This window comes from Labrus bergylta, chromosome 5 (assembly GCF_963930695.1).
Source record: "Labrus bergylta chromosome 5, fLabBer1.1, whole genome shotgun sequence".
NCBI classification, from domain to species: domain Eukaryota; kingdom Metazoa; phylum Chordata; class Actinopteri; order Labriformes; family Labridae; genus Labrus; species Labrus bergylta.
In genome coordinates, this window is record NC_089199.1 from 18250456 (window position 1) to 18272174 (window position 21719).

The 21719-nt window shown below is 40.3% G+C and overlaps 1 protein-coding gene across 1 annotated transcript in view; it reads right to left on the reverse strand.

Moving 5' to 3' along the window:
- The window catches only part of suclg2 (succinate-CoA ligase GDP-forming subunit beta), a 106807-nt gene that overhangs the window by 73467 nt on the left and 11621 nt on the right, over nucleotides 1-21719 (reverse strand). The window contains exon 2 of the mRNA XM_020633129.3: nucleotides 11505-11646. Coding sequence (XP_020488785.1) covers nucleotides 11505-11646 — 142 coding nt within the window. The remainder of the gene's footprint in view (nucleotides 1-11504; nucleotides 11647-21719) is intronic.

Below are 21719 nucleotides of genomic sequence, written 5' to 3' on the forward strand. Positions count from 1 at the left end.
TTTTGTTCTTCTTTTTTAAAGATTTATTTTTGGGCTTTAATTGGAGAGATGGGGTAGTGGATAGAGATGGAAATCATGGAGAGAGAGAGAGAGAGTGGGGCATGACATGCGGGAAAGGAGCCCAAAGTTGGACTCGAACCTGGGCCGCCCGCTTGGAGGACCATAGCCTCCATACATGGGAAGTGGCCACTAACCACTGTGCCACCAACGCCACCTGGGACCCTTGTCTCTTGCTAGTGTACATACACACAGGCGCACACAAAACCTAAAGAGGGTGTGTTCTCCCTCACTACTTCTGACAAAGACTGAAGTCATAGGGCCATGGTTGAGCCGCCTCTACTTGGCTTTAACTGCTCCTGTCAGCGCTTTTCACCAGAGACATTGCCTCTTTTTCTGGAGGGGGAAGATGAAAGTGGTCTTTAAAGGCACTTGAAGTGTTGAAGTGAACAAGACTGCTCTGGTGAAAGCTGTGAACGAAGGGACAGGGTGTAAAGTCAGGAGAGGTCAGGGCATTATCTTTATATTGACCATGTTTGTTGTATTTGTCTAGCCGTAGATGAAAATGAATACTATATACACAGAATAACATATTACCTTATCCAAACTATGCAGCTTAAGTGTCCATTGGCTGTAAAGTAGAGCTGTGGATTCATAGAACTATTACACTGTTAGTCATTGGTGAGCCAGGATTGATATCACACAGAGAGTTGGGTATAAAAGAAATACATGAAAAAGAACATAGGCCATACAAACTTAATGAAATTACTGTCAGGTAGAAATTGGAGCAGAACTTGAGTGAATAAAAGAAAGAGGCACACAGAGAGAAATAATAGCACTGCATTGCTTCTTACAATTCACAGCTCAATGAAGCATGGAATGGCCTTAATAAAACATGCAATTTAGAGCCAGAATCATCCAGATAATGGCTTTATCACTTAGCAAGTGTTAGGATAAAATTGGGGGAAAAAAGGAACCAGGTCATGAGTGATTCTGATGGGCGACAGAAAAATATCGTTATTCAACACCTACTTCAGGACTTCAAAGTGTCTCCTGCTCTTCAACCAAAAATGAACAAATGAACAGCCATTAACACATGCATTTCTTATAGTATGAACACTTTTTGGTATCATGCTCTTATGGTTCAATATTTTTTAAATCTACAGTACAGGCTTTCTAACAGTTTGTGAAATCAATAAACTATAACTACAGCATGTTAGATTCATCTATCAGCAGAATGGGGCTGTCACTTTTCATATGAATAAGAAGTAACATTTCACTTATTAAAATCAATTTGAACCCGCCTTATTCTAACCTGTGTTGGAGAACTGATGTTCTTCTCTTCAGGCATTTAGATCTCCTCTTTCAGCAGGACCACAAACTGACAATGGTCTTCATATAAACATATATGTTTGAGGTCATGTTTTGTAAGGCATCCTTAACTGTCTTGATTCTTTTTTCTTTCACGCTATGAAAATGAATGAGTGAGGATCCCCTGCATGTGCTCAGCATGTGTGAGGACATCCACCCTCAGTAAGGAATAATATCCATCTTCTGTGATTGACAAATATTAGCATTTTAATTGACGATGCAGACAGAGGATGAGAATTTTTTGTTGCATAAGTTAACTCAGTTCTTATTGATCAGTTGTTTATCCATTAGCATGGCATGTTTTTGAAAAGAGAGAGGGTGTCAATACATGTATGTGAAATAATAGATAAGGTGTACTGATTGAAAGGATGCACAGTTAAAGATTAAGATTTACTTTTATTGATCCCAGCAAGGGGAAATTTCTGTTTTTACACTGCGTTGTGTTGCAAGTCATGCAACACACACATAGGCTGAAATATACACACATGCACAAACAGAATCCTATGGACATGTACAGTACTAATGGAGAGATGTCAGAGAGACAGAGCTGCTCCCGGCGGGTGCTCCTGAGCTGGTGGTGGGGAGGGGGGTTTGGTGTCTTGCTCAAGGGCACCTCGGCAGTGCTCAGGAAGTGATCTGGCACCTCTCCAGCTACCAGACCAACTTCCATTTTTAAATCCAACTTTTCTTTTATTCTGGATTAATTTAGAATATCAGCTAATCAACAGTTCAGGTGTCATTTCTTTTCTTTTATTCTTCATAATGCTCCAACATTTTCAAACAGTGACAAGTCGGGACTGCAGGAAGATCAGGAGGATGTAGGAGTACGTTTGGTATTGTCTTGCTGAAATAAGCAGAACTTTGTTGTCAACTACATATTGATGGCTGCACAATGCTACTGGAGCAGCTCGAGCTTTTGACTCACTTCCCCACAGGGCTCTTAGCTGTGCCACATTCATGGCTGACTAATACTGGGCACGATGAAATCATAATCTCATACAGCACAAACTGAACCATATAGCCAAAGAGCAATATTAATGACTTAAAATAGAAAGACCTTACAATAGGAAAAGAGCATAATTCCACTGTAATGTTTGGTGTAATAGCCCTGCCAGCCAGCTGCTGTGCTCTCCAACAAGTTCAGCTTTTCATAAACTTTTACCATTTCTGTTTCTGCCAGAATCAAAAAGGGTCACGCAGAAAACGGGTCACGGAAAACAGGAGGTGATCTGGCACCTCTCCAGCTACCAGACCAATTTCCATTTTTGGTCCGCATAGGGACTTGAACCCTCCGGTTCCCAACCCAAGTCCCTACAGACTGAGCTACTGCCGCCCCAGTGGAGTGGATTTAAATGTTACTTCTGTAGACTGTGTGGACTGACACTCACAGCATGCCTAATTCTACTTTACACTAATTTACAACATGTTTAAATTTGATTAAGCAAGTTTACCAAAATAATAAGAACAATATATAATAGTACAAACAGGCTTCCAAATTATAGCTTTAACCACATGTTCAGAAACCACAAACCTGGCCGCTCCATATCTATGTGGAAAACTTTGACAAGGTACTCAGAGATATGATTATGAAGTGTAGATATGGAAGTCTGACATCTCTTTAGGCAAGGTATTTTTAAGTTTCTGTTTCAAATGACTAATGACTTTTTTTCCTGAATGGAAGGTGGACATCAGTGTTAAATACTATCTCTAACTACGGTTCAGCCAACCAGCTGCCACAGTCTAGGAAGTAAAAGTCCTTTAAATTACATGGAGACAGCATAGTGACTAAATACAGTGACTCAATTAAGTGAGAAAGCATAATGATGCATCTCTATTGGCACATGAACCAGTCAGGATGGGGGAGAGGAGAGTATGAGGGATGACTTGGGTAAAATGCGGAGTGTGGATGAGAAAGTCTTCAGACCAGCTTGTGGAGATGCCAATGGTGGGAAGGACTGTCTATGACAGATGGTACGGGCTAGGCAGTGTTTTGGGTTAGTGAAGAAGCATATGGTACTCTCTCGATGATCTCATACACCAGCGCCAGGCCCAGTCGGAGGTGTAAATGCTTCTCTGCACCCTGCCAGAGACGGCAGAACAGTTGATATCACCAGCAGAAATACTGTGGAGCCACACCAAATAACAGCATGTGTGTTAGGCCACACAGTGTCTCATGACTGTTACTCTAGCCGTTTGTTCTCACCTTTAATAATAAACCTGTCTAATATTACTACACTATTGCCAAATGAGAGTTTTACAAATTGAACCAAATATTAAGACTTCCTTTTTTATGTAAATTCTGACGCTTTAAACACAGGGTAGGATTTTATGGCCATAAACTTCCTGTTTGTTCCCAAAGTTTCTTTTTAAATACCACTGCCTTCGCCACAGGGTACTTCAAACATATCGTTGGCTCCGGTCTAGTATGTCAGATGTCTCTCCAAACTGTTGGTGATGGGTAAATACAGGTGATATGTCTGGGAGTCCATCCAGCAGAGACTGCTGTGTACAGACTCTCCTCTGTGCATCAGTGCACAATGGGAAACCAATGCTACTGGATTTCAGGAAAGGTGAATTGAAATTATTTTCCCCTCCTGGTTTGCTGGTGCATGCCTCCCCTGCTTCCCCCAAGCATTCTCCAACACACTTTCCTGTAAGACTAAACGTTACATCATGCAGCCTCTGCCTTCCAATTCAGTTGCAAAATTGGTCATTTTTTCACGGTGGGATTACAGAAGAATTGGATAAAAACGTGGATTGTTATGATACGCTGTTTGACCCTCTCAGAGTGTCATACATTGGCTTATTGCCCAAAAGTGTACAAGATATTTTAATGTGTATTTACTTAACCCTTAATTCATGCTCTGTTTGAAACTAAAGCAATGTGCTGTGACAATATCAAATGGGAGATTAAACAACAATACAATCTCAGCCTGCTTTTGTCTGAAAGAAAGCTAGCTCAGATCACAGACTACCAGCATGGAGGGGGGTCTGAGCTCACATCGGGAGTGAGGGATTTAATAAGCGCACTGAAAAGAGTCACTTTAAGGGACACATAACAGCAGGGTCCTTGAGCTACTTTTATTTACACATGATTTGACGAGCAGTGTGAACGCCTCAGGGACTTGACTTCGAGGGCTCTTGAAAATCCCCAGTAACCGTTAAAAAAAAAGCCCCTTTCCTTCCAAGGGAAAAAATAATAATTATGTAAAGCATGTCCAGCAAAATGTTTATGTCTTCAAATGAAGGATACCTGAGCCAGGCACATTCAAAGTGATATCAAGCATGCAGACTTAATAACTAGATCTATAGATACCCTTTTTTCTCTCTCCTTCATACCCCATCACAAAAACAAAATGCACCAGCATAACTTATTCTGGCTGCCTGCCTTTGCACGCACACACGCACGCACACACACCTGCCTCGTCAAAAAGTTCATAGAAAGGTAACTCGCTAATATCAAGTGAGCCAACATATCAAATTATGCCTCTAATATGCACACATGAGATTTAACAGCCATGCATAAAAACTGCTCTGTTTACACTGAATATTCATAGCCGAGTGAAATAAATTAAAATTCGTCCCACCTCTGTTAGTTGACGGGCCAAGCACAAAGAAGTTAACAGAGCAACAGAGGTAGACTGAGGTGAATGAGGAGTCAGAGAAGTAAACAAACTTTTCAATCCAAAAAAGGAAGACAAACAAAGAAAGACAAACGATCTATATAAAACATAATTGTGCCATGGGAAAGTCATGTCAAAATATTCCAAACTCATCTGACATGAGGTGTTCTTACTACAAAATAAAAAGTTGCTCCAGTTCATCAAACATACTCAACATGCGGTGAAGATAAGAACCGAAAGCAATGTTTTCTTTGTCAATGAACGATTGCTGGTGGCGGCAGGAGGCATGGCGGACATGAAGGGCTTTCACAGCAAAGAAGGGGAGGGGAAAATGTGGTTTTGATTTAGAATTCAGACTGAAAATCCATCAAGATTTGCTCAGCAGATGCATCTGTCAAGCGGGTGGCGACACACAAAGTGGACTGTATAATCACATTCTCTTCGGATATAGCGGTGCACAGGTGTTTGTATACCTGTGTGTTTATTTGTGTGCATGTGTGCATTGACGTGCATATTTGCTTCCAAGGCAAGGACGAAATCTATATTCATTACTGAAGTCTTGTTCTGATATCTCCAAACTGGTAGATGGTTAGCAGGTCTTTGTGAAAACCCTGCATACACAAAAATACAGAATATGTATTTTGTATATGTTGTGTGTGTATGTGGGTGCATGCGTGCACGTGTAATAGTGCTACCATCACTGCTGAAGTTTAGGCAATTATAGCTTGAGGCTATAGACTATTATTGACAATATATAGTATACAGACAATGCAGAGAGGGATCTACCAGAGAAGACAATCTGTTCCAACACTGTGCCCGCACACGTTTAAACACTGGGTTACTTGTATGGTGTTGGAAGAACGTCTTGTTTCATTTTCCAATCATAATCACCATCTTGCAGACCTCAAGGCAGACATGCACTTGTACCAGAGGTGCTATAATTGCCAATCTAAGGGTTTTACATTTGTTTTGCTATTCACATGGATTAAGGTATGAGTTGTATGAAATATTATTGGGATTCTTTAACAGACTAAATCTTAATATGAGGTGTCAGATATTGGTAAGTATGACAGTCAAGTCCACCATCACATGGACATTATCATGCAGCAACATTGCAGTACTAGAGGGGGTTGTTATGTTGGTAAAAGCCAGCAAAATGCCAGAAATCAGTGTTTACCTGCAGTTTACTTGTATTTGTTGTAATCATATCAGTGAGATGCTCCGTCTAGTGAATATGACTAAGATATGCCACTACGAGACTGAGTGGCCTTTTATCTGTGACGCATTTGTGCAAAATCAAATCTAAGTCCAAAGAAGTTCCAACTGTACATTCTACAAAATACTGAAAAATAATGCAACACAAAGCTAAAAAGTTACTTACGAAGGACAAAGTTGAAAATCAACTGAAAACATTCAAACCCACTCCCCCTTGTTTGGCTCCAGCCACACAACTGAACAACTGAACAGGTAGGAATAATGAAATAATGCACAGTCCAAATCACCTTTGGTGATCTAACTAAAGAATAAAAAGCTTAAAAAAAAGGTAAAATAAACATTGTGTCTCCTACAATCAGTATTAGCGTATTCTTCAGTGTATTGAAATTGGTATCACATTTAGTGAGACTATTTTACAGATTTCAATATTGCTGAAAGATCAGAAAGAGTTATGCAATTGTTGAATTTGTTTTTACCATATTAACCTTTTCTTTTATTATCATTTAATTCATTTATCATTTAACTCATATGTCATATAGTCATAACTACTTTCTTTGCTTTTACATATCCTGTCAATCATGCACACATCCGTGGCACCTATGCACCTGTGAGGTCAGGATAAGTGTGCCATACTTTAAGCAAAACCACAAACAAACTTCTGGGTGCATAACACTTCTACAAATCTGCATTGTCGAGGTTTTACAGAATCTTGGAAAAAAGAGACAGTTTGGCTCTAAAAATGCTGCGGAGAAACTGATCGGGGCTCTTTTTTTACTTTTACTAAAGGATCCACGTCACTCTGACTTTTAAATCCCTGTTTTGGGACTTAGTCTCTGAGACCGAGATCTTTTAAAACCTCAAGTGTCTACAAGCTCGGGTTTAAACATTTGAATTTGTATTTTACTATTTACATTTTTATATTTTTACTTTTACTGATTTGTATTGGAATTTTGAATATCTTTTGAAGTTTTTTCAGTAAATTTTCTGAAACTTTTTGAAACCATTTTTCTGACTGAAGTCACTCACACCACAAAGACCTGAGCCTCTTAAGGACGCCGCGTGAACCTCTGGAGGTAAGCATGAGCAGACACACCACGGCACACTTCTACTGACTTTTACTTCACACCTCAAACACACCTAGCATCCGAGTGAGGACAGTTGCAGTTAATCCCTCTCCGGGGGCTTATTAGGGTCCTGAATCCAGGATTATACTTGAATCTAATTATTCTAGAAATGAATGTTAGGCAGATAATCCTAGGGCTAGGCGGTTATATAAGTCTTCCCTTCTCGACAGGGTGTTAGCGAAGTAATTTGACATAGCTCCAGTACTAGGAAAGAGTAGACTAGCAGCTGGTAGGGAGCGAGCCCTCAAGAGTAGACTAGTTAACTAATGGGTGGTGAGCTTCCGTTAGCTATAGGTTAAGTTATTCACCCCTTTACACATGTCCAGACATGTAACAATATGTACATGTTTTTTTTTTTTAGCTATATTTTTCTGTACATCTGACAACATTATATATTTTTTTACACTACTGGTTACTACTTCCTCGATTGTTTTATCAGCCTGAAGCACTAAGCCTTTAGTGCACTGAGACGAGATACTTGTTACTGGATATATTTGTAATGGGTTGAGTGTTGGGTTACCTCTAAACCTTCTACCTTAATTGTTATTACCTTTGAAGGTAAATATTTTTCAGAAGCTAAGAAATAAAAGTGCTGCTGAAACGTTAGCAGGTCTATAGCAGCATCATATAACACACATCAGTTATTGACTCTTCCAGAGAGACACTCGCTTGTGCTTTCCCCATTTACTGCTTCAGAGCATAGCACCTTCTTGGAAGCTTAAGAGAGTGGCGTCTTAGCAGCAAAACCAGCAAAGGAGTGAATCCCTGAATGTCGGGCAGAGACAGCCACAATACAATATCCAAAACTGTGACAAGTTCACAAAGTACAAGCTTCTTTCATTTTTCATTTCAAAGTTGTGTTATGTAACTCCAAGGTCCAAAAGTTATTGTTCAAACTACAGCTAGGTGGTTGTGCTGTCACACTCCCATCATAATAATTAAAAGCTCTGCTATCAGAGTGGGTCAGGGTCATTGATTCTGGACAGACAGCAGCAGTTAAGTGGGCCATTCTCTGAGTGTCCCGCTGGAGCACATGTGACAAAAACTTGTGACTTTTTGATAACTCCCTGCAATGCTTACACAGTATGGGGCCTCAGAAATCAAACCCTACTTTCCATGAGCCATTAGCTGGTTGTGAGTCACCCATCTGCCAAGATGTAAACTCTCCCCTAAGAGTTGTCATTCAAGTTAAATGGAATCAATGGTCCATGTCGGATACTTTTTTTAGATTTTGATAGAAAAGGAGAAAGATTTTAAGCGCTTTGCCCTCAGCGGTAAATGAACAAATCAATCTGTGTCCACTTTAGGAGAGTTAGACACTACAGTACATGAGAGGAGTGAGAGGAGTTTCTATATAGCATAGCTGCAATTGAACTGTCAACTTAACCACTTCATGGTTAAGTGAGTGCAGCAGAGAGGAGAATGCTGGTTGGAGTGCATGTGTGTAAGTGTGTCTTTGTGATTGTGTGCTTATATGGGCAAGCTTACCTAACGCATGCCATTCATCTGTGTCTGCCTGTGCTTCCATGCTTGACTGGTTTATTGTATTGTGTATGCAGGGGGGCCAGGAGCTCACAGCAGGGTATCAGCACCACACAAAAATACATTGGAGTCACTCTTGGTCAGCTCAGGTCCCCTGTGCAGACTCATACCCTGTGTCCTCTACACTGGAACGGCATGAAAAAGAGCACAATCCAGAGCTGGCTTCACATCCTGCCTACTCTCAGACACCCATGAGTCCAAGCTTTACAGTCTCACTTGGCGTTTCAGCCAAGCAGATCTGAACTACAGAGGTTACTGATCCCCCCCTTTCCTATCATCTTCCATCACAATCATCTGTGACCTAACATAGCCCAAGACTGAGCCTCACACATTTATGCGTATCTGAAGAAATGAAGCGTCACTAGATGCTCACTTGCATGCATTGATAGTTTGCCAGCAATGGTTTATGGTACAAAGTGTGAAAAAATAAACACGCACATGCACTAGAACACTGACCAAAGCTTTTTTTTCTTTTTTTTTCCTTCAATGGAAATGAGAAGATAAAGCAGTTCTGAAGTACGCTCTGGGAAGAAGGGCTTGATTTACTAAGCCAAACGCACATAACTGTCAGAGCTGCAAGAATTTCATTGCCGCATGTTTCTAATTTAGCTGCGGAGTTGAACGCTCAAGATGTAAATGGTCATAACCACAGTCGAGTTAATCTGAACGCACTGCCGCTAATTAAGACCTGATTTAGCACGTGTCTCATTCATTTCTGGAAAGCAATGGAGCGCAACAAAAAGTGCAAGTTCCCTGCAGCTTCACTTAAAATGTTGGTTGAGGACACCATTAAATATGTCTTAACTGCAGTCATGCAAGAGCCTCTCCGTCAACGGAGAATCTGCCACAATAAATTCCTTTCAGGCGCCATCTTTATAAAGTTCCTCTCTCTCTCTCTCCACACAATGATTTTCGTCAGTTTATCAAGAAAATGTCCAGAAATAAATTTACAATTGCCCGAACATGCCACTTTTTGAGTGCAAGGAGAAAAATGTGATGCATGCAGCATCTTAACTTTTTCAATCTGCTACAGTATCTGACTTGTTAGTGTCTAAAAAATGCACTGCAAATCCTGAGTTGAGAAAACCAACCCTTGAACCCAGCCTTGGTTTTGTAAGGCTGTCTGCTCCCTTTAACTCCTTTGCCCTGAGCTTTCTGTCACTCCATTTCTTTCCGTACCAAGCACTATAGGTACTGTCAAGAAAATATATCATCTTACACCTATTATTTTATCTTGTCTGCATTGCAACTAGGGTGCCTGAAAGCAGCACCCCAGGCACTGGAGCCCAGAGGCAGCGGTAAGAAGAGCGGCACCTTGCTGGTTGACAACAGACCTGGGTGCGTTATCAGGGAGTCGCTGCCGTAGTTGAAGAGGACAATGAATAAAATATATAGCTGCTGAGGTGGTGGATACACACACTGTATGGTGGTTTAGTGTGTAGGAAAGAGAAACAGTAGCACAGGAAATGTAGGGGATGAGAAAGAAATCTTTGTGTGGGTGCATACAAATATGTGTTAAACCATCTTTGTTCATGAGAGGACAATGTATTTGTGAAGATCCGTGTTGAAAGAATAAAATAAGGCCTCTGAGTCACTTCCTTGCCTTTCTGTGGGTGTGTGGGGGCAATGATCCAAAATGCAGCCAAGAATTTCATATAAATAAATGAAGATATAAAATGTGAATACATTAGCCAGTGAGACCATGAAGAAACACAGAGAACCATTACACTAAAAAAAAAAAAAAAGGAGCAAACAGCAGAAAGATGAAATTAAACCTGATACAACTTCCACCCTGATTAGACACGGCCATTTGCACATCCTGTAGCAGGGCCATAGAGCCATGCAACACAGATAATACTGTTAAGTTTAACACCATACAGCCATTTAATTACGCAGAGATCAAAAACAACTAACAGTTAAAAAAAAAAACAAGAATATAAAATGTGTCTTAAGTGCAAAACTACATGGGGATACATGTTTAGACAAAGGAAATAGACCTAGTCTACCAGGGGAACTAGCACCTTGATCTCCTATCTCGCCCTATCTCTCTCTGTGCATTATAACATCATATTACTGCATGTCACTTTCTGTAAATCTTAGTTATTAACCACATATTTTCCTGAGCTCTCATGTCTTACTACTACAACCCGACATCCCCGACGCCCAGCCACCACCATTGGACTGTGTTGTCCCCACAACCTACCTCCGTCATCATTCATGCACGGCCTGCTCCGACCTCCACCTCAGCGGCAAGGTAAGTGTGGACAACAGGAACGTCAGGAATTCAAAGATGAAATCGTGCCTGCAACTTATCCCATCTCCCCCTATCCCATTTTCTTATGTAACAGAACAAAGAGTAATGTCTTCTACCTGATTTTTGCAAAATGTCTCGAGATAACACTTGTTGTGAATTGGTGCTACACAATATATAATGATTGATTGATTGATTGATTGAAATAGCTGCCATATAAACTTGAGAGCTGAACAGAAGATTTCCCTGTTTTTCAACAATCTAAATACCCAGCTGGACTAGTACAATACAAAACAATGATAACACTTGAACTTATTGCAGACTGCTATTTCTATGTGATGGAGAAGAAGTAGAAGAAGAACTGCACTGCTCTCTACTCACTGAGTCTCTTTGCAGCCTGCAGTGCCTCAGAAGCTGTGTCGGCCACATAGAAGCGCTGGACAGCCACCCCACTCTCTTGCATCAGCTTCTTGCTCTGGTACTCCTGCAGATTCAGCCATCTCCTGGGACTCAACCAGGTGCACTGGACGAGGAGAAAGAGAGAGAGAGAGGGGGGGTGAGTGAATGAATGAGTGCATGACTTTTAAGTGAAAGATAGTTATCACAGAGTGCTGTTATGGAAAAAAAAAAAGGTACAAATCTCCTGTGTTCCATCTTCATAATGACAACAGTATTGAGTTCAGCGTCTCTCTGCTGCAGTTGTTTACATTCTTAAACGAACACACCTTCTTAAGAGTGCACAAGCTACACCCTTTCTCCTCTTCCTTCTTCCTCTCTTCCCTCCATTCTATCATCTCTGTCTCCTCTTGCAGTAATAAGACGACGGGCAGCTGTGCCTAAGCTGCAGGACAGGGTCTGGAGCTGTTTGCTCCATCTGCAGACCCAGAACCTGTCAGGTCCAGCTGTTCTTTCTATTAAAAGGAAATTGGCTTTTTAATGTGACGGGGAGACACAAGCTGTACCCCCACAATAACCTCCTCAACTAGCAAACACTTCTGGGCACGTGTGTGTGTGTGTGTGTGTGTGTGTGTGTGTGTGTGTGTGTGTGTGTTTTGTGTGCATACTGGCATGTGTGAATGCACGTTTCACAGGGAAGGTTTTCAGGGAGTCATTAAGAGAGAAAGGTCATTAAAAGACAGGGAAAACAAGAAATGTACGGGGAATTATGGTTCAGAATGTAAACAATGCTTCCATTGGAGTATTTCCTCACTAGGGATGTTCACAATTAGGTGCTTCATGAAGAAACTCGGCATGCTCTTCTACACAGATGAGAACAAGCACAGTGAAAGGATAGCAGCTCATAGGAGGAGTGCAGTTTTGCAATATTTGATCAGGAAAATGGAGATAAAGTTGTCTGTAAGCTAGTGTAGTCAAGACATAGGCAGGGTAAGACAAAGATCACAAGACCGAGACCATGAATATCACTGAAAAATCATCATCTTGTGTGCAGGGGGCGTGTCACTCAGTCAAAGCGTAACAACGGGAAGGTTGCGGCTGTGATCGGGGGATTAAAATCAAATTATATATGAACTGAAAGTATTTGTTCTTTTAAGATGGGAGCATTGTCCTTCTTATCACAGTTATGATGTCAGTGGTGGAATTGATTTAAAAACCGGAGTCCGCCCAGTCCGAGAGACCGAGAGAAGACAGAGTAAAAATGCTTTCGATTCCAAGAAGAGACCTTCAGAAAGTGGTCTCAAGACCAGTTTTAAGACCAAGAGCGAATTCAAGTACTACAACACTACTGTAGGCTGTCACGTTAAACACAGCCTAGTGTTACATAACCACTGGACCAAAGCAAAGGGGGGGGAATCTACTGCAGGGACAAACATACAACTATAAATATAGCAATAAGCAAGGCATTGCACTTCGATTGAATTAGAGTCCCTCTATCACAAGACCAAGTGTTGCAGGAGGAAAATATTGACACTGTGCACGTAATATCGGTACCAAAGAAAACAACAAAATAAAATACAAAGGTTTAAGAGAAGAACGCTAACTTAGAAATTCCAAAGTCATTAAACACAGTGTCTTTAAATAGATAATTGTAAAACAGAGGGCTTTAAAGACAAAGCTACAAGCAAGTTTTGCTGTTCAGTATTGATGTCATTTATTATAATAATTTAAAAGGTCTGCCTAATTCTACAATTTTTGAAAGTCAGGTAGAGATTACATTTCCAATATGGCCACAGCCTTGTTTAGGCTTAAAAAATGCTTCTTCAGAAACAAACAGGTGATGTGATTTTGACTACTTGAATGTTTTAAACAGTCCATGACAAAAAAACACACTGTGACTATCAGGATGTCGTCATGGTCGTACGTGGGCAGGATGTATATCATCAACCTGTGATACATCTCAACTGGCCTAGGTGATCTGTGCATGCTCCAAAGTTCCCGCTCGGGGCTTTGACCTGGAAGTAGATAAACATGAATACGTAAAAGAAAACATGACAAAGGAGTCAATATGGTGAGGAAGAACAGCGCTTTTTTTGGACAGACGATGAGACACAATGATTGTTAGGCACTTGATTTAAAATAAAACTTAAAAACTGCACCAATGTTACATGACCATCAGTCATTCTCACTCAAACTAACGTGGTCCACTGGGCCTTTTAAGACGTCACTTATTCATTCATGATGGGGAAGGGAGAGTATTTGTACAACATCTCTTGACTATTAAGTGTTGTGGAAGTCACAATTAGCTCCCTTTAACCCACAATGGTCTGTAGTGATTAGAGGCTAATGAGCTTGATATGGTCACTACATCGAGGGAAGAGCCTCACAAAACATTGTTATCGTCTAAAACAAAGCACAATCATAAATGGGTCTCAACTGGAAACAAAACTGTATGTCTGGTAATTCACAACTCATGCCAAAACGACCCTCTTTGTGCCACAGCACAGGGTATTAGCATGCTTTCTCCGTTCTAACTCTTGTGAGAGGCTGTCAGGAGACTTCATTAGAGTCCAAATGGGTTGTTTTCTAGGAGAACAGTACATGTTGATCCATACTGGCCTCTTCTCTCGCATAACTGAATACAGTAATGAGGGGCAACTGGGGGTCACCTCTGCAGTCTCGTCTCCATGAGCACGCTATTCATATGTTTCAGTTATGACTGTTTCTACGTGTGGAGCTATGCTTTCAATTCTCTGCCTGCAGCTCTATGTGACAAGCAGTTATGATGATATGGCTCTCACAGAAGTCTGGATGGGGTTCAAAGGCAGGGCAAGAAATGGACTGCTTGACTGTTGTATGATCTGCCTAGTCGTGTCATTAACATACTTACTCTCTATTTATAAAAATACAACACTTTAACACATAAGGAATTTAGGAAAAACTAAAATAGAATGGGCTGATATAGATCCATCTCTATCTGTCTTTTGTCAGGCAGAACTTTGAGCATCAACTCTTTTTCCGCCTGTCGCTCATTCCTACATGTCCACTAAAGCGGAACATATCCCACAGCCTTAACAAGCCAAGCTGCAGAACAAGTTTTCTCTGTTTTGTCGACTCATTTGACTGCTGTCAGGCACCTGCAGGGCCTCCTCTCTTAAAACATCCACTTCTCTTGTCATTTCAACGGTTTGCCTTAGGACGATCAGTCCTGCTGACGTTGTTCATGCCTCCATCTGTCAGTCCATCTTTTGGTCTTCTAAGATCTGTACAGTCACTGGTGGTTAAATCAGTGGAACCTAAGGTAGTCAAAATGTTCAATATTTTGGTACATTTTCGAAAATCACATGTTTACAATGTTAATTATTCTACAGGTCAATTGCATTTAAAGGTACTGAAACTTTAAAAAATGTATTTTACAAGTCAATGAATCCATCAAATATGAGAACTCGTGTCTAAATTACACAAAACTGGGTACTGAAACGTGGCCAATGCTTTTGTGCGCGTTAGTCAGTGTGCAGGAGATTTCATTCAAATTTTGGTTATTAAAGGACAAGAAATTTACCAATATTGGTTGCCTAGGAAAAGTATTGTGTTGTTATTGAGACAGGTATCGACATTGTGTGTTTCAGTGGTATCATTTTGCAGTTTAAAATTCTGGTATTGTGACATTCCTGCTGATACCACAACCCAAAGTCATCCATGTTACAGAGAACCAGTCATTATATTAAAATAAAGGAACTAGTCTTTTATTTTTCTTTTAAGCAAAATAACTTTTTTCATTACAGATTACTTTTGTAAATCTATGGAATTATGGACTGTGGACCTTAGCGCTCCCTCTCTCTCTGCTGATGTGACTCTGCACTCTTAGTTTTGCTGTGTCTTATCTCTCCGCAGGAGTTGAGAGGGAAGTTTTGTTCCCTCGGACATTGCACGGACCCATGAGTTCCTTGCGCGCTTCGGCACTCTCTCGCAGATGCTTAGAGAAGCGTATAAAGCTCTGTGTATTTCAGTTTAACTCTAGATAACAGTTTGTTATCCAGGAGACTTTTCTTTGAAGAGTGTAAACAGAAGTGCAGTGCTTTTGAACCGCTGACAGGTTAATGGCTGCCCAATTAAAGTTTAGAACACTCGTTCATACTACAGAACTCAGTGTTGATGTTTTCTTTCCGAGTTTAGGCGCAACTAATAACTCGCGGTTACATTCACATCACTTGTCATTTCATTCAGAACTGGGATTTAAATGTTGTGGTACAGGCAGACACAGTATTGATGTAAAATTAGTAATTACTTAATCATAAGGTGGTAAAAGTTCTGGAATATTGGAAGAGCTTTCCATAAGTGCCAACTATCAGGCTTTAGGATTAAATAAAAATAAAGAAAATCAATGTATTGTATTAGTCCAACTGAAACTGGACCAACTGAAATCATATCATGTGAGGTTCCCATACCAGCAAGCTAGGAGGCTAAAACCAATCAGCTAGTTACCACAGAAAGGCTCCTCTGACACCATAAAGATGGAGGCGAGAGGTTGAGGAAGAAAAGAGCTTTGGAGGTTTCTGAAAATAACAGCAGCTTACAAGAAGAGTGAAATCAGGCTGGAGGTGTCCCTCCAGGCACTGCCAGTTACCTGGGGCTAAACACCAGAGAATAGAAAAGAACCTAAAGCACTTTTTAGAATGTACCAGAGCCTTTGACAGTGGGTTTAAAGATGGGCGCTTACTCCGCACACTGACAACGACGTACCTTGCTATGCAGGTCCGTGTCATCTGGTGATGTAGTTCAAGTTTTCCAGAAAAAAATAACAGGCTCTTTAAATTAAAATATGTGATAAGTGCAGCCTAGTTTGAGATATGTTTACCATGAGTGCATAGATATCTCAAAACTATTAGCAGCTCAGCGAGTAGTGCAACAAAATTAATAGTTTGATATCTCGCCTGAAAGAAAAATAAACGGAGACCCCAGCTCTTTATTTAAGATCACTTTTATTAATGTTATATCTTTGTTGAAGCTGGGGAAAAAATGTACAGTATACACATTGTATACAGCACAGTTTCAAAACTAACTAACCAAAGCAAAATATATTGCCACGCTATGCTGAGTCTACAATGTGAATGCTTCAGAGATGGCAGAGAAAAATCCAATAAGCAACACATTGTGATTTATTACTTAGTAATTTATATTATTATTACCCCACAATAAATTGTTAGAGGGTATTTTAATGCATGTAATGTTTTTTTTAATTTTTTAATTTTTTTTATATAATTTCCAGTCACTGAGCTTTTGTCCTTTGTTTGTGAAAGTATAAGTCATAGTACCAGGAAATGAATAATAATACATGACAGATGAGGCATTGACAGCACAAGAAGATGAACTGTTCATTTAGCTTCTTTTATTTCTGTAAATGTTGATTAAAGACACTCAAAGGAGTTTTTTGAAATTTTGATTAAATTAAAGATGGTCTCACAGATAACCGATAAATGACTTGAAGTTTTTAAACTTTTGAACTTCATCTGTGTAAGAATCACAGTGTCCTGTAATGTATCCTTCTTTTTGCTCTCCTGAAGGCATTTGCAGGAATCACAAGTATTCTTAACGGCTCAACATCATCATTAAAATTAAAAAATTAAAAAGTTTGAGAAAATCTGTCATTAATGTCAAATAACAGTGAGATAAAAATGAATTCCTGCTTGACTTGACACCATCAAGAGGTGAGTAAAATACCAGAGACAACCTGTTGCTTTACCGGCTAACACATTCTGAAAGATCAAATTTTTCTTACTAAAATAGAAGCCATACAACAATGCAACATGCTGCTTCTTTTATATTCCTTAAAAAGTCCATACTCACGATCACATTTTCTATCACTTTATCACCCTTAAGTCAAAACAGGCATCAAACAAACAACAAATCAGCCTCAGTAAGACAAAGTAACATGCTGTTTGCAAGTTTTTCTCTGTTTCCTGTGTGATCTTGTTGTTCTCCTTCGATGTGGTTACAGCTGCTCATAGCTGCACTCCCCTACCCTTATGCTGTCAAAGGGCGCAAAACTGGCACTTATGGGTGGCGGTGCCAAGGACTATTTGGAAATTAGCAGGTAGGGTTAGGATGACAGACAATTGGGGGGTGCTAGGAGTAGAGCTGCTTCTCCTTCAAATCAAAAGGAGACAAGATGAGGTGGTTAGGATATGTGATTAGGATACCTCCAGGACAAGGCCTTTGGAGGTTTTCTGGGCATGCCCAGAAAAGTGTCTACTAAATGAAATTGTGCCATTGTTATTGTAAATACTGGAACAGAATAACACTCAAGAAAAAATGTAACTGGATATAAATTGGTTTGATACTTCCTTACCTGGCAAACCTGCCAATTAAGCAACTTCTTCATTTCCAGAATGATTACATTTCCACCTTAATAATTGATGGGTTCCTCTTCTCAAATCCCCCTTCAGACAAATCTTGACCGTTAAGACTTCAGTCACTCCGCATCATAATTAATGCTATCAGATATTCAAGTCATGATACTGCTGAGGTCCTGAGGAATAATCTGAGTGCTACATGTCTGCCCAGGAGAAAGCAGTAGCTGGCTGGCAGTGTGGTAGGAAGGCACGCAGGCAGACAGGCACGCAGGCAGCTGGCCTGCAGCCCCCGGAGACACACTTTCTACAGTAATTATCATCAACGACACTCTGGAGACACTCCTGCCCAGTCCTTTACCTAACTACTGCTCTACTTAAAACACACACACACACACACACACACACACACACACACACACACACACACACACACACACACACACACACACACACACACACACACACACACACACACACACACACACACACACACACACACACACACACACACACACACACACACACACACACACACACACACACACACACACACACACACACACACACACACACACACACACACACACACACACACACACAGAGAGAGAGGACAAGAATAGACACAACATGGGATGGGCTGTGCACACAAACAAACTTGTATGCTCTGACATGGGCCCAAATGGCATAAATATTAACAACAAGCTCCTATACACACAAAAACACTTAGAACGTCTCATGAATGCATCCAAGTGACAAGAAGTGGGACGCAGAGGCAAGAGAGATTTAGAGTGGTGATGATGACAACAGCAATACTCTCTATTAATATATGCAAATGGGAAGGAACAAGACAAAACAATTTTTAAGGAAAAGCTCCCATTCATTCTGCAAATTAAAATAGACAGGATTTCAAAAGGCCCACCAAATCCAACAGAGCACACATGGGGGGGGGAAACTGCAAAGAGTTTTTAAAAGCACATGTTCACATTAGTTGCCAGGGCTCTATAAATTGACAAGCAAAGCACAGTCTCTTTTCCTTTCCAGTTGTTGTTCAGTCAGCCGTTCTGACAAAGCACTTGGCTCACCGTCAATACACCAGAGGCAGGTTCTCAAAAAAGGCCCACAAAATTTGTACCTCGCTCTCCCTTCAGGTCATACACATGAATTTCTAGGAGGTAAAAACAAGCCACAACTATTTGCATTAAGACCTACTTTATGAAACCAGAGACGAATATAACCCATCATATCCCTATTATGATTAACAACTTTGTGCCTGTATTCTGATTTTAAATGCACAAAAAAAGAACCTTTGCTAAGAAAATCAAATGAGGCGAAGGAGAGGGAAGCTGAAGTCATGTTGAGGAAGCACTTATTATGTGAAAGAATTTTTGCTTTCAGCGGGCTCGCAGCAAGACTCTTGACATTCAGGGAGTGATCACAAAATGTCACGTACATTGCAGCAGATGAGGAGACTGCATTTTTTTCTTTCTTAGAAATGATTTTGTTTAAAGTCAAAACCAAAAGTCCCACTTTCAAATGGAATCTAATGGTGCTTTTGACAGATTTTTTGATCTACTATGAAATTACTCACACAGCAAGGTGCAGCCAAGTGTAAGTTTCAACACCATCCATTTGATGTTAGTGCATTGTGGGACTGAAGTCGTCTGAGGTAAAATCTGGTAAACAGAAACTAGCTTTATCCAAATAAATCATAGTGTACTTGAGAAGAGTTGTTCAACATGTTACAATTTTAAGAGATTTGGAATTGATGTTTGGTGAAAAAAAGAATCTCAAAATCATTTAAAGAAGAACATTTCACACATAAATATAGCAGAATTCAGCAATCTAAATGTCTCTCCGAGTCTGACTGTCTTCAATGAGTGAGAAGTGCGAGTCCCGCTGGCTGTGATGTTGTCAGAGCCGTGTTTACATGGAGACGGCCGACTCCTCTCCTTTTGTATAAAAGCTGTTTTAGTCGATAGAGAAAAGAAGAAATAACATACTCACTGTTTATTTAGATGTAAGGTCAAGATGTACTCATTTCAATTTCTATGGCCGATTCCGATTTTTGGCCGATAAAGTTTTCTGTCTTTAAATATCTTTTATTGACAGCAAAAGCAACTAACTAACTAAAGAGAACCATTAGCCCGCTTTTGGTTTCATGCTAGGGGACATCTACTGGTTCAAAAAGGTTGCACATTCTTCCTTTAAATATATAATTTATTTGTTTTTCTTTTAGAAGTGTAGTCCATATTGGAAGCCATGCAATGATATTTTTCTTCATAACAACCCATGCAACTTAGAACGTGTTTATCTTCATTGTTTTTTTTTCTTACAAAAAAGGGAAAAAAAATTCAAAAGTTGACGCTGACATGATTTGCAAACATGTCCATTTAAAATGCAAATACAAATGTAAAGAAAAGAGTGGAAAAGTCGCAGCAGAAACCTTTACAAACACCTCATGAAGACCTTTGCTGAAACTAAATTGTGTTGACATTTATAAGTAAAAAAAAAAGAACAAAGAAACCTTTGAAACATTGAAATGTGCTGAATAAACTATGGCACCATACGGCAGCGCTCTTCACAGAGCACTCAGAGTGGCTTCACCCTCGCACAAAGACACGGGGAGGGCAGACAGTGCTAAGGCAGCAGCTGCATCAGATTGCCAAGTCCTTGTGGCAGCGGTACGGATCTACGAGTGGCATTGAAGGACGAATTCTTGGTGAAGTCAACACTATTCCCAAAACAATTCTTTGGACAGTCCATATGGTATTCAACACAGCATCATGCTACATCAGGACTCCTCTTAAGAGGCACAAGATTGTGCCGACTCGTGTCTGGTTGAGAGCAGCATGCACAATGTCAAACCACACTTGTTGTGAGAAGTGTCATCACTTTGAGGGGATGTCTGATCTTGACACTTTGCAAAAGTCATTAAAAGACATGCCACTACTTTGCCGTTTGTCCTTCTTTTCAACTTGAGGAGTCAATATCCTCAGGCTAATTTAAAACCGGTTGTCTCTTTCACTATGCGAGAGAGGAACAATGTCAAAAAGTCACCATTTGACAGAATAGTTCTGGCTCCCCTGGAAATTTATTAGAGCCATAAGTTTTAATTTACAAGGGGCAGGTTACAAAGCAGGCAATCACCTCTGATCAGGCCCATAACCGGCAGCCAGTCAAGGCTGCGCTGCTCGTTAACCTGTCACTCAAATATTCAAAGGGTTGACATTGCAGGTCAAAAAACACATTTGTTTCTTGAATGGTGGTGAAGCCAGGCAGGATCCAGCCACTACTGAGTGAAGATGTGATTCAGCGCTGACTGTCACTAAGGGTCATTAGTCCTCAACACAGGCTATTTATCGCAGTAAGAACATCATCACTGCAGATATAACAATCCATCTTTTGGTTATGCCATGAAATTCATACACGATAATCATTTCATAGAAGATGAGCTGGTTAAACCAATCAATCAACTGTGATGGTTATTGATGTAAAACGTAATTATTAAAGCAATAATTTAAACAATCCCTGTACTAGATTGTGGAAGCAGCACAGCACTGTGACAATGAGGTTTGTAAATGTTGGTGAACGGACATATAAAGACTGAAGTAGAATTTAGGATGAAGTTGTTAATGTGAAGACACCAACTGTTATCACAAGCAACTGTCAGCTGTTACTGTCAAAGCAAATATTAAAGTCTGTTATGCTGATCCATATTAAATACGTATATAATGTTACATTGTTGGATGTCCATACTAAATATCGGCAATGTTTTTTTAAACACAAGATACACAGTTGTTGGAGTAATAGCCGGACGTGGTTTCCTGCTGCTCCGAATGAGACGTAT